This window comes from Amblyomma mixtum, chromosome 3 (genome assembly GCF_055824585.1).
Source record: "Amblyomma mixtum isolate Tamu chromosome 3, ASM5582458v1, whole genome shotgun sequence".
NCBI classification, from domain to species: domain Eukaryota; kingdom Metazoa; phylum Arthropoda; class Arachnida; order Ixodida; family Ixodidae; genus Amblyomma; species Amblyomma mixtum.
This window is the reverse complement of record NC_143014.1, coordinates 242,194,947-242,207,474: the sequence shown is the minus strand read 5'-3', so window position 1 is coordinate 242,207,474 and position 12,528 is coordinate 242,194,947. Positions and strand designations below refer to the sequence as shown.

General features: G+C 44.3%; 2 protein-coding genes across 4 annotated transcripts in view; one reads left to right on the top strand and one right to left on the bottom strand.

The window, feature by feature from the left end:
- The window catches only part of LOC149354195 (sodium-coupled monocarboxylate transporter 2-like), a 72,690-nt gene extending 70,357 nt beyond the window's left edge, over positions 1-2,333 (top strand). The window contains exons 14-15 of the mRNA XM_089583153.1: positions 208-302; positions 367-2,333. Of these exons, the coding sequence (XP_089439279.1) occupies positions 208-302; positions 367-459 (188 nt within the window). The 3' untranslated portion in view covers positions 460-2,333. The remainder of the gene's footprint in view (positions 1-207; positions 303-366) is intronic.
- The window catches only part of LOC149354193 (zinc finger CCHC domain-containing protein 24-like), a 170,206-nt gene that overhangs the window by 97,970 nt on the left and 59,708 nt on the right, over positions 1-12,528 (bottom strand). The gene's annotated exons all lie outside the window — the stretch shown is intronic.

Below are 12,528 nucleotides of genomic sequence, written 5' to 3'. Positions count from 1 at the left end.
AATCGATACAATCATAATTCTAGCTTCCTTGCTTCCCCATTCTGTGTGTGTACATAATGCAGACCAGGCGCTGCGCTTCGGCATACCAGCGCGCCTTTCCTTTCTCTCTCCCTCCCTTGCATCACACCTCTATAATCGTACGGAAACTGCCCCTCCCAAGTTCCTGTACTTCGCGCTTGTGCATATTTTCGTTCTTCCAACCCTTAGGTGGACGAGAACTGAAAGAGGGTCACGAACAGTTGACAAGCGACATTTTCCTGTCTCTCTGGAGAAAACTGGGGCTGCTACCTCGATATGAAAAGGTAAGCGCAGCGGTAGCCGGCGTATACGCGTTCCGAGTACATGTCCTACTCTTCTTTATCGCAGACAGAGACTTCCGACGTGATTCAGGAAGACGACGACTCCACATCGGACACAAAGACGACCCTGACTCTGCTTGGCAACGAAAGCTTCGTATAGACGTGGGCCGTAGGATAGAATAGAATAGAATTTGTGAGCGCTCTGCCATATCGCATTTTTCACCTAGTTGCTTTTATATTTCCCCTAACTGCCTCTACGACTGCTACTGATTAGTGTAACATGCAATTCCCTTCGCTCATAGGCTTTGGTAGCAAACGTGACAGCCATTGCGCGGGAGTACTAACAGTAGACGAGCAGAAGCTCTGATTTGCCTGAGACCGGCGTTCAGCTTACGCACTCGAAAATCACCAAATCGGACAACCTTATCCGGAGCGCACTGCCTGAACAGACACGCAGGGTAAAAATCAAGCCAGCCCTCTTTTTTTCTTGTTAGCCTCTACCGCATTTAATAAAACGACGGCAGGGTACACGCAGCTATCGGAAAGCCTTTACACGGAATGTGAAGGATATAATATACAGTTGCCAATGAACCATGGTATCCATGGTATCTGCATGGTAGTCGCACTCACTAAAACTTACAGGCACACAGCGCTTTCATATTCTTAGAAACGGCATACCGAATTGGCTATAGAAAACCTATGAGTGTTGACATACGGCTACTTTTTTATTATTTATGGTATGCTTTGCATTTTACTAGTACGCAACAACTAAAGCAATATTTTAACGCATTAAAAAATTTTAGTCTATTCGAATACACTTTAGTGTAAGAGTATATTTACAGTAGCATATATACTACAAGAGTAACATTTACTCGGTCTCGTAACAAACGATCGATGGAGTTTCAGAGTGCACTTTGAAAATTATGTATGCCAAACTCTTCTTAACAACAAAAGTCCTATCAATTTTCAGCAGCTTCATTATGGTTCCGGAGTTAGCCTACCCTACAAGCTTGAGATCGTTAACGCGACGCCTGACCGACCTCACTCGACAAGGGATTATTTTTTCATCAGAAGGGAACGGCTGTCTTCTCAGCAAATTTCCAGCTGCGTGGGCTATAATGCACAAAGGATCATGTCCACCGCACCCTCCTAGTAAAATCGCCTTAATCTGATTCAACACCGGAAAATGCGGCAAGCACGCGGTACCAGCACAAGTGACTAGGATTATGAAAACTACGGCTGCTTGATCAATCATAGCCCGTCTGCACTGCCTAAAAATGCAGCAGTTATACCCCGCAAGAATGTCAAAGAAACGTATATTTGGTCAGTCTGTGTAGCTTCCGACATCATTCTTTGAGCATGTTACTCATTTAGTTTATTATGCGAGTCCAAAACGAATGGTGTACGGGTCCAATAAGCATCCAATGAATTCTACTTCATGCGCATAAGCGATCCTTGGCTAAGAAAATTATGAAGATGCTGTTCCTTTTCCTTTCTATCTGTGTGCTTTTGACCAGCCGAAGTTAGAAAAAGAGAGGGCCTAAGGCACTTAATACATAATACAATTATTACGCAAAGACGATGTCACTTAAAAAATCGTATGCCACGTCATGTAAGAAGAAAACGGAATAAAATTCGGACATTTTTAAATATCTTCCTTTGTACATTCAACTCAGAGTGCTATCTGAGCACTCCTGAGCAATAAAACCTTCGTTTATAACCCAACGCAGCTGCGCGAGAAAATATATTGTCAGTACAGCAGAAGAAAGGGCGACTTTCACGCATGACACTAATGACAGTCGGTAAGCTCATGCATTAATTATTTTTATTTTCACAAATAATTTACGTAGTGCAATCCTACCTAAGCATTGCTGCAAAATAACACCGTAGGCAGTAGTAACTTGGTCGCCTTGGTATCCATTTCCGTCTACCTAACATGACGACAAGTAGCACTCGATAAGAAAACACAAAACGAAGAGGACACCACATGCTCTATCAGACATGTCCTGTGAGAACATCATATCCTTGCAATATAGCACAAGCCCCATTTTCAACATATACATCGAAACAAACTAATAGTGTCAGCTGTCGGAAAGCAGAAGGAACTTACGTTCCCGGTGGGACAGGCCGGAATTTCAACGGGTGTGCCGTGCATCAGCTGGTGATGGAATTAATTTGAAATTTGCTTGCGATTAATTGTACGTGTTTGCGAATGTGTTCGGAGCTTTCCCATGTCTAGATGATTAGAAAAATTTGCTAGTTTTATAACAAGGCAATAAATGTATTGTCAACAAATTTACCAGTTTCTTTTTTTGCAATGCTGGGGCCAGCAAATGTACACGACTGAAGTTCAGAACATTTTACTTTATATTTCAACTGCTCGGCCATAAAGTTTTAACAGCCCTTGGTGGCGGTGCAGCCAAACGATATTTACACAACGTCGAGCGTTTGTCCCGATGAATCGTATGTGGAAAGCAACGTCCTTTTCTAGCTACACTGGACTCTAACTACGTCGAATATAGTCATGCGAAAGGCTTTCATTCGCCTAATAACCCGCATATGAATTTAGCACGACCCTCAGTAATAAACCTCAGAGTATCTTGCGTTCATTTTCGATCTCAGCATGTCGGCATCATGACGTCACGACGGCCTCCCAAGCAATGGTGAGTAAACAGGGTGAGGCAATAACAGTGTCAGGACCAATTAAAAAAATTCTTAACGGCTTCCTTTCCTTCTTGACAACGAGCGAATGACCTAACAGCGCATGCTGGTTGCAGCATAGCTGTCGACCGCCCAATCGTGCTTTAGCAAACAAAAAAAAGCGCATCCGTGAGCCCATCGCTGGGCCTCTCGTCACCTACGCCAGCAGTCAGTGCGCGTGTTATGATAATTTCATTGCGCAAGATGTGATCGGAGCCTCTTCGAGCGAGATGCAGGTCAGCCTTCATGGGTCACTTGGTGGGGGCACCCCACAAGTTCGTGCCCCATCATAGTATCGCGCTATGCCGATGCACTCGAATTTACAGTACAATCCATCTACTGACACTATGTGGCGCGCAATATAAAACCGCTACTGGTTTGCACAATGCGTCGTTTACCAGAAAAAGGCCTTCCCTCCTCTGTATTTTACTGTTTAAGCATGTGCCTGTTCATAGTCACTAGATCAGCGTTTGGTTCTTCCTGCCCTCGCCTTCGAAATATGACCGGCAGAAAACAGGACGGTTTCTTCCTGCCCCCTAAGAATCAAACACATGCTAACTTTCCGAGAATAATTTCCTGCTAGGCCTCTGTGTACAGCCTACCAATGAAATTATCACATTGGTCTTTAGAGGCAATCTGTAAAAAGCTATGCACGTCTGTTATTGCTTGCAATCTGTCACATATTCTTGCCGTCATGTGCGGGCACAAAGGTGACAGCTTGCAAGTATCTGAACTCGTGAGCTGCAGACTGTGTGTGCCGACCGTCAACTGGAACAGCCACAATTTATAACAAACACAAGAAAGGGACAAACCATTATTTTCTTCCTTTGGCAGCGAAGCAAACACTGGTGAAAAGGATGCCTTGAAAACTTTCCAGACTTTTGGCACTTGTGCGTAGCAGCAGTAATCGCAATGCCCCCCTCGGAAGGCTCCCCCCTCCCTTGCTCAATTTGTGTTAGTGTCATACACGTAGGACACTGCTCTTTTGCGCAGTAACTCGAAAATTTTTTTTTTGCGTAAAGGTTTGCGCGCGCTAGCGTAGATTCAAGAGTGTCTAAACTTTTCCTGTGCAAATGTTATGTTGTGCGCGATCAGAAACATCCACGTCTTCTCTGGACGCCATTTTTGAAATTCGATCACATCGACTAAACTGTAATTCTTAGAGAAGAACAAATCACTTTTGCACATTGTCGTTAGAAAACCACCGCGCGTGATAAATGTGATTCTAAAGTTGATGTCAAATGCTTCAAGCTTTACCACAAGTAACAGGTAGCAAATTTGCCTAGTATCCAACATTGTAGCACGGCTCAAAAATTAGTGTCGAGATAAATATTTCCAACAAAAAAAGAATGATTTTGACTAGTGAAGTAAAATAAGCATTGTACACAAAAATATTTCATCTTTTTTTAAATATCTCAACTTTCGGTATATATTGGTTAGGGGAGCATCCACCTCTTAAAATTTTGCCTGCAGGGCGCAGCCATAGTGTCACCAGGCTGTGAAAGCAGCGTTAGAATTGGCGGATTTCACAGAGGCAGCTTACTAGGCAAGCGCGGCCCAGTTTCAAAATGCATGGGCGATAAATCAATTTTAAAGAGTTAATTATTCCATAGATACCAAATTTTTTCTTTCGAGTGGTGCGTATGCATCATCATGCGCATGTACCATGCATTCATCATCAGGCGCAATACTCTTATGCGTAATTAAAAAATTGTTATTGAATTTTTCCTGCTGTTTTTGTGCTTCAATATTAACTGCCAAATGATTGGTCTGACGTCAAAGTTGAGTATACGCCACGTAAAGCTTTAAAAAACGGTGGTTAATCACTGCTCTCCCGTTATAATTCGCTAGAACCTGCGCCAGCTTGCCCCAAAAGTAGGAATGACATTGAGTGAAAGGCGGCTAAAATAGCGCTATTTTCATGCCTCAGGTAACCTAAAGTACACTTTGACATCACAGCCGCGGTTGGGCTGCTGAAACCGGAATAACACAAGAAAAAAAAATCATTATAAATAATTTAGCTCGCATAGGGCAACTCAACGCAGCGATTATTTCATTAATGTCTTGCGCATCATTGCAATGACACAACAGGCAGCAAAAATTTCCAGGTTACAATGAGTGAATTTAAAAACAGACTGAAATGAGTACAGGTTGGAATGAATGTATATTCTGGTAGAGATACATGTTAAGCAAATAGAAGGCAGACAAGCTGCGGGCAGTTTATGCCAGCACTTTTCCTATAAAGAGGTTTGACATTCTTTTAATCCTGATTGTGTATGTCACAGATCAAAACAAATGAATTGAGCGCTCATTCATATGCTCTGTTAATTAGGAGACAGTGATGAATTGACCTGGTAGGTGAATTAATTGGTGCGCAATTTTTTTGTTGCTTGTCTGCATAGTGACATGTAGTCAAGCAGCCCGTATATTTCCATTCTGAGTTGCAGGACTCAAGTGGCGAAATAACTACGGATATACCAGGGGGGAAAAATGAGGTCAGAGAGACGCAGAAAGCAAATATGTTCACAGTAATCTAAAAAGAGCCAACTATGAGTTAAGCATGCAGATCAGAACAGCATTCTGGCTGCAGCAGCTTTAAAAAAAAATCCTGAATAACGGAATAAGAAGCGGTGGAATGTTTCAACAGCAGTGTATTAAAAGCATAATATATCAGCAACAATTCATTCAAGTTGTGTCGAATACTGCTGTGATACCAAAACATTTGATGACATTCTACATGAATGATGTTACCTTTGTAATGGTAATAACCTATTGCTACACGGGGACAGCACTTAATGTTATGGCAACAAAGCCAATGGCCGTTCGAAGTCAAAAGTTCTGTCCTGTGTTTAATATCAGAATTGATAATTGTAACAAAGGCCTATATGTACTGTACATTGTAGCAGGAAGCTATCACTCTCTATTTCAGTACCGCCGCAATATGACTTGCCTATATTACCGTATTTACTCGCATCAGGAACACACTTTCTTTACCCAGAAAATATCTTAAAATTTCGGGGATCGTTCAATACGCGGGGTAAGACATTCAGAAAAATTTTGAAGCGGTAAAAACTGGACAAAATGTAGACTGGTGGAATAAATACTTCATCTGCTACGACTCGACTTCAGAATAAAAGAAATCGTGCTCTTCACCACGGTTTCGTTGTTAGAGAGCGAAATAAACAAATGTTATCTTAAAAAGCTCGTGTAACTCGAGCAGCGACACGTACTGATGCCCAAAGAGAGCAGAACTAGACTTCATTCTAGCACAATTCGCAGAATTCAGTGCGAATTCCTAGCACAACAAGTTGCTAGAATGGCAGACAAAAACAGAGAAACTTTCTGCGGCAAGGCGGAGTTCCTATTGGTTCTCAGATTCCTCGGGGAACATTCTTATTGTCTGTTCGTCCGATATAGCTTTAGGTGCAGCAGTCTTCACATTCGACAGATGGAAATTTACAATATTCATTAGTCATTTCTGCGTTAAAAAAGGGGGCCTGCTAGTATTTACTGTAATCATCATCAAATTTCGCGCCAAAAAATGGGGTGCGCTTATAATAAGAGGGAAGAAAATTGTACTTTTTAAAAGCCAAAGTAGACGTGCATTATGAGAGCGTGTTCATTACGCCAGTAAATACGGTAGTTTCTCCTGGACTAGTAGCTCAGACAAAGTACTCGCACTAGTGTGACATTTCACATCTGGAAGATGACTACAGCTCCTATTTTCAAGCGAAGCACCTGACTTGATGAATGCCTATCCTTTGCTACATGCTACCCCCTCGCAATGCCGCGCCTCTCACATTTTTTATATAAATCACTTTCCCGGCTGACTTCACTCCTACCTTGACCCATGATGGTTACGCACTCCAGAAGTTTTGCTCGAAAACACTATTGTTGCTTTTATCTTACAGGAAGGCCTTGAAATATATTGACACATCTGATTACACCTCCAAACTATTTGCGCTTACTGTGCTGATCGTTTCGCATACTTCTCATAATAAAAAGTAATTCAAATTATTTACAAATGCCATTATTTTTTACCAAGTAGCGCCGAAAGAAGACAAATGACGTTCAATGTACCGAATTTTGCACTTTGGAAAGGCAATATCATTGTGACAAGAGCTGAAGTTACTATTATGTACTAAGCCTTTCTGAGCTCATACAGCGACCTCATCAATGCCGCGTTCCAATGTGCTGCAAAAAGTGTTTTGGATTACAGGCAGGATCAAAAATAGGGGAAGCTGTATTTTTTAGACACATAACAAAAACTGTGTAGGGTAACATGATATACCAAAATACTACCACACAAATGCAAGTCTTTATCACACATCTTTCAGAAAGTGATCAATATACCGATGCTTTGCACAGAAGGTACTAGTAAATTAAGTAAAATTCCGGTAGAATAAATAGCTGTGGCTTAGCTAAGCAAGGCCAGGCTATACATAGCGAAAGGTACGTTAGGCGCCGAGCATACATGCTCGGCGTCTAACAACCGTGGCAGCTGATTGCCATGGCTGCCATGGTTTCGGCGCATGCGCAGTACTGGCCTGCGACGGCAGCCCGAAATGCGCCGCTGGCTAGCCTAGTGTAGCTTTAAATGCAATATTTGATTTTTGTATTTACCGCGAGATGCCAGTCGTTTCATTGCTGCGATGTGACACGAGGAAACATGTAAAAACTTCTTTCTCTGTTGATTTGCAAAGACCCATTACAGTGCAGCTCACTGCTTTTCAGCTGCTACGAAGTGAAGCAGCGACCAGTGGCAGACCCCACAAAAAAAAAGCCTGATGCTGTTTACGATGTGAACAAATTCAATCAAGGAACTTTACATGTGCTAAGTTTATTTGGTGATGCGTTATGGTGATGCCTAACATGGCATCACCATATCGACCTCACCCTAGCATCTGCTAACCGCTGACTTGGTTTTCTTAAACGTAACCTCAGATACGCCCCTAGACACGTTAAAAAACTTGCTTATATAACTCTAATACGCCCTAAAATCGAATATGCTGCGGCCATTTGGGACCCTGTTCAAGCCTACGTTATCACTAGCATTGAATCCTTGCAGAACCGTGCTGTTCGCTTCATATTTTCAGACTACTCACCCTTCACAAGCGTTTCAGCATTAAAAAAACGTGCCGAACTGGAAGATTTGTCATATCGCCGCAAATTTGTCACTTAACCCTTTTTCATAAGCTTTATCACCACCCATCCCTTCGCAGTGATTTCTTTCAGTCACCTGATGCAATCCTTCCACGCCGTGATCATTCTTTCAAAATTAAACGCGTAAACTGTCATTCATCGTCTTGCGCCAATTCATTCATACCCCATACTATCACTGAATGGAATACTTTGCCATCAGTCATCGCCACAGAAACTGACAATAAAAAATTCCAAGAGCTTCTTCGCTGTAACGAAAATGTGTCAAAGTTTGCTGCTTTTGTTAGTGTTCATTTTTCCTTTGTGTTATGCCTTATGTTTCAATTAACGTTCTTTGCTACACTTATTTGTTGAAATGTATCCCGATTACTAATATGATTGTACCCCCCCCCCCCCATGCAATACCCTCTTCTGGAGGGCCTTTCGAGGTAACTTGAATAAATAAATAAATGAATAAAAAAAATTTAACGAGTGCAACTGCAATCTGGACAGGCTGTACGCCTTCATTATAATTATCAGCGCAGATTAATGGCGACGACTGAGGTTAATACACATACACAGTGCTCTCAGAACTGAAGGAAGACCAGCGCTCTGTGTGGATGTTTCTTCCGCCTTCGCCGTCCCGTCGGGCTCCCGAGCAGTGACAGCCACCACTTTCTCAAAGGTGTACATTTGATGCCACACTATACAGTGATATAGTCTTACCACTTACAATCTTCGATTCACTGCCGCGATTAACGCACTGAGCTGTTATGAACTGTATTAGGTTCATGGGCGTCCGGAGGGGGGGGCAAGGGGGGGCGGCTGCACCCCCCTGGAAAATCACTCACTCGAAGCGTGAGTGATGGCCGCACGCCAGGGGCGGTGGTGCGCTCAGCCAAAAGGGTGAAAGCAGCCCCGCTTCCACGCTTTGGGTCACATCTGCGAAATGCCGCGTCCGGGCACGCGTCTTTACGCCGTTTTCAAACCACGCCGTCGTTAGCTCTGTTGAAGGGCGACCTGTTGCAGACATACAGCGGCACCGGCGAGCATGTGTTTCGAGCCGTCTTGATATGGGTGTCTGTTTCTTTGATCTCTAGAGAGATAGCGACACGGAGGCAGACAGTGCACAGGGCATCTTCAGGAGGGAAGGACAAATCAGCCGTGTCCACCCCCGCTTTGTCGGGCTGCTCAGGGGCAAGCGGGCGAAGAGTTGGCGCCGCCGCCGCTCGCTGTCTCCTCCGATCCGCGGGAGAGCGCAGTTCGGTAGAAGCGCCGCATTCAGAATCTTCGGCAAAGGGGATTAGCTGCTTTTGTTCACGGCGACGCAGTCTCCAGAGGCGCCCCCACACCAGCGTTCCTTGCGTCTTCTCCCAGAACCAGCGCCTTTGGTCAACGCAGCCCGATGGCGCCTGCCTGGCTCGCCTGTCACCTCTGGCTGGGCCTCAAATCACAACAGCGCCCGTGTACTGTACGATGTCAGTGCACGGTAAAGAGACCCAGGTGGTCGACATTATCCGGAACTCTGTACTACTTTGTCCCTCATAGCCTGAGTCGTTTTGGGGCACTGAACACCATAAAAACACACAAAACAAATTTTCCGACCGGAGTGGCGAGTGTCCCTTCCCCTTGGAAGTCGCGCGGAAGTAAACCCTTGCACGTGTGCGCGCCTCTGTGTTTGTGCTTCGGTGTTTTAGTGGCCGGTTGTCAACGAAGCTGAGAACAACCAAGACAGCGGACGAGAAAACGACGAGCGGCGAGCAGTGTGTGTGCCGTTGCTCGGCTGTGCGGATGCGCGAGCAAGATGGAGCGAGGTGTATGAAGCTGCGAGCGTGCATTTATCTTGTAAATAAGTTTTCGTTGTATATATAGTCATCTTTTGTTTTCAACGTACCCGTTCAACCGTTTTTCCAATCAATGTGTGTGATGAGTGTGCACCGAGAGCGTGTAATGAAGTACAGAAATGAATTTATCACCCATGTAATCACGCAATTCGCCCAGAAAAATCCGAGGCGTCTACAGTTGCTGTTCAAGGAAGACTGACTGAGTGACAGTAGTTGCGTGTTTGTGACGATATTGTGCTGTGTGCTGGTCATCAATCCGGGTGAGTCGAGAACCCGTATGCAGCAAGACTTAGCACTTTTCTCCACGAAGTGACAGTATCTTTTTCCATTTTTTATTAATTTTAATTGTTTCTTCGTTGATAAACTCCAATGTATCTCTCCTAGCCACGCTTTAATTTGCTGTTTGTAATTTTTATTTCATGTGTGTATTTCACTTATTTTTTATTTATATATAAATAAATAAATTTACTCCGCAAATAGTGCCTTTTTGCTACGAACATACCCCCCCCCCCTCCGGCGCCAACAACCAATGGGGCCCCCCCCTGCAAAAAATTCTGCGGACGCCCTTGATTAGGTTGTGCTTGCGGATGGGCAGATCGCGTTTTGCAGATCTCAGCATATCCTGCACATCATCGAACTTAAAAGTCTCAAGTCACCGCAAAACACACCGCCCCAATGGTCTCCTTATCGTGCGCCGGTCCTACTCAGTCGCAATAAAGAACCAACGATGCTTCAGGATTCACATGTATCCTGCTGACTAAAAGAATTTCCACGCAGTGGAGTATACGAGCACGAGGCGACGCCTTTCAGAGCCGTCTGGTTGGCGCTCTGGGGCGAGGAAGAAATACTACTATATTGCTAACCGTCGCCTTGCATCCCTATCATCCAAATCTCTGCGGACACATTGTGGGACGAAGTATAAATTCACTTCCTGGGCTTCACTCATTCAACCAGAACACAGTACTTTCTAGCACAGTACTTACATTCATTAGAAATCACGGCAGGCCGTTTATTTCATTACAAGGCAACCCGGCGTCGACCTGGGGCCAGGCGCAGTACGACAAACGAGCTCTCCAGGCGCGTCAGAACATGTTTTGAAGCACAGAAGTCACGCATCACTTCTGTTGCATAATCACAGAGTCGCACCGCAGAAGAATACATTATGCGACACAAAGCAACGCCTGAAACAAACACCACGCTGTAAACAAGTTCCTATGTCAGACAAAGCGATAATAGCGCAGCGACCGATGAAAGTGAGCGAGAGGTGGAGAGAATGTGAGGTGGATATGGAGAGTAGCTTAAATGCAGTATCACAAAAAAAAATTCTAGTGGAATGACCTCGAAGTAATGGCATTGAAATAAGCTAAACTACCTGCGTGCTCCACATTAGCTCATGTCAAAAGCATAAAAGCCCCCAAGTGTCTCTTGAAAATAGCAAATACAAATAAAAAATAATCCAGGTCCTACTTGTTAAGCAGTGATCCGCTTAAAATCGCCTTTGTTCCAATGAAAGATACACAGTTCACTCAGTTCATCTGGAACGTAAGTCGAATCAGATTAAGATGTAGGCAGTCATTTAGGCTCTAAAAAATCGCAAAAAGATGTTTAAGAAAATAAAACGGGATACAAAGCAACGCATTGTATTGCTAAGCATAGCACCGAAATAGCTACAAAAAGCTCAAATTCATCAGTTTAGACGTCTACATACCACTACTATAAAAATAAAATTGCGGTCCAATCGGTAGTATGGCTGGGCTACCTCACTGCAGGTATGCATGCGTTCCGCACCGTTTGTTCCCTCTTCCTTCCTTCAACTTCTCCTTCATCCCTCTATTTACGGCACTCCAGCGGTGCCCACTGATAGCGAGATACGGCCACTTTCCTTTTCTCATAACTTAGTTTATTTAGTTATTCCCATATACAGATCGAGAAAGAGAGAGAGAGAGAGAAAAGTGGTAGATGAAAGGTAGGGAGGTTAACCAGAAGAAGGTTGCGGTTGGCTACCCTGCACTAGAGCGATGAGGCAGCGTAAAAGGATAAGAGGAAAGAAAGATATGCGGTCCGTAGCAAGCACGACAAGCAATGACGCTCGCGCCAATCGCACAGCAATGTCACAGGCAGCTGCATCTGCAGCCTGCACACTTTGGGGGCTGCCGAGCGTTGCGACCTCAGTAGAACACATCGGCCGTCCTCCATCACTAACACAAGGCAGACGTTCCATTGTGAACAAAGGCTGCTTGCCGTTGCGGTTGATAATGTGGACGACAAAAGGTATCCCGTCTTCATTTCAGAACGATGAGGCTGGAGGAGACATTGTGCCAGCTGCTGGAAAGCTGCGAGGATTGGATTAAACACATCCAGCACCTGCAGTGCAATTTGTGCAGCTGGCGTGTGCAAGCTGGAAAGCAGCACGTGCATGGTGTTCGCAGCTGTCTTCAGCATTGCAGTTACTTGCATGTCTTCGACTGGGATCGGTTCCTGATCTACTGCGCGACTTGCAGTAGGCTGGTCGAGAAGACCGGGCGTTGAAAGTAAACACACCTTTA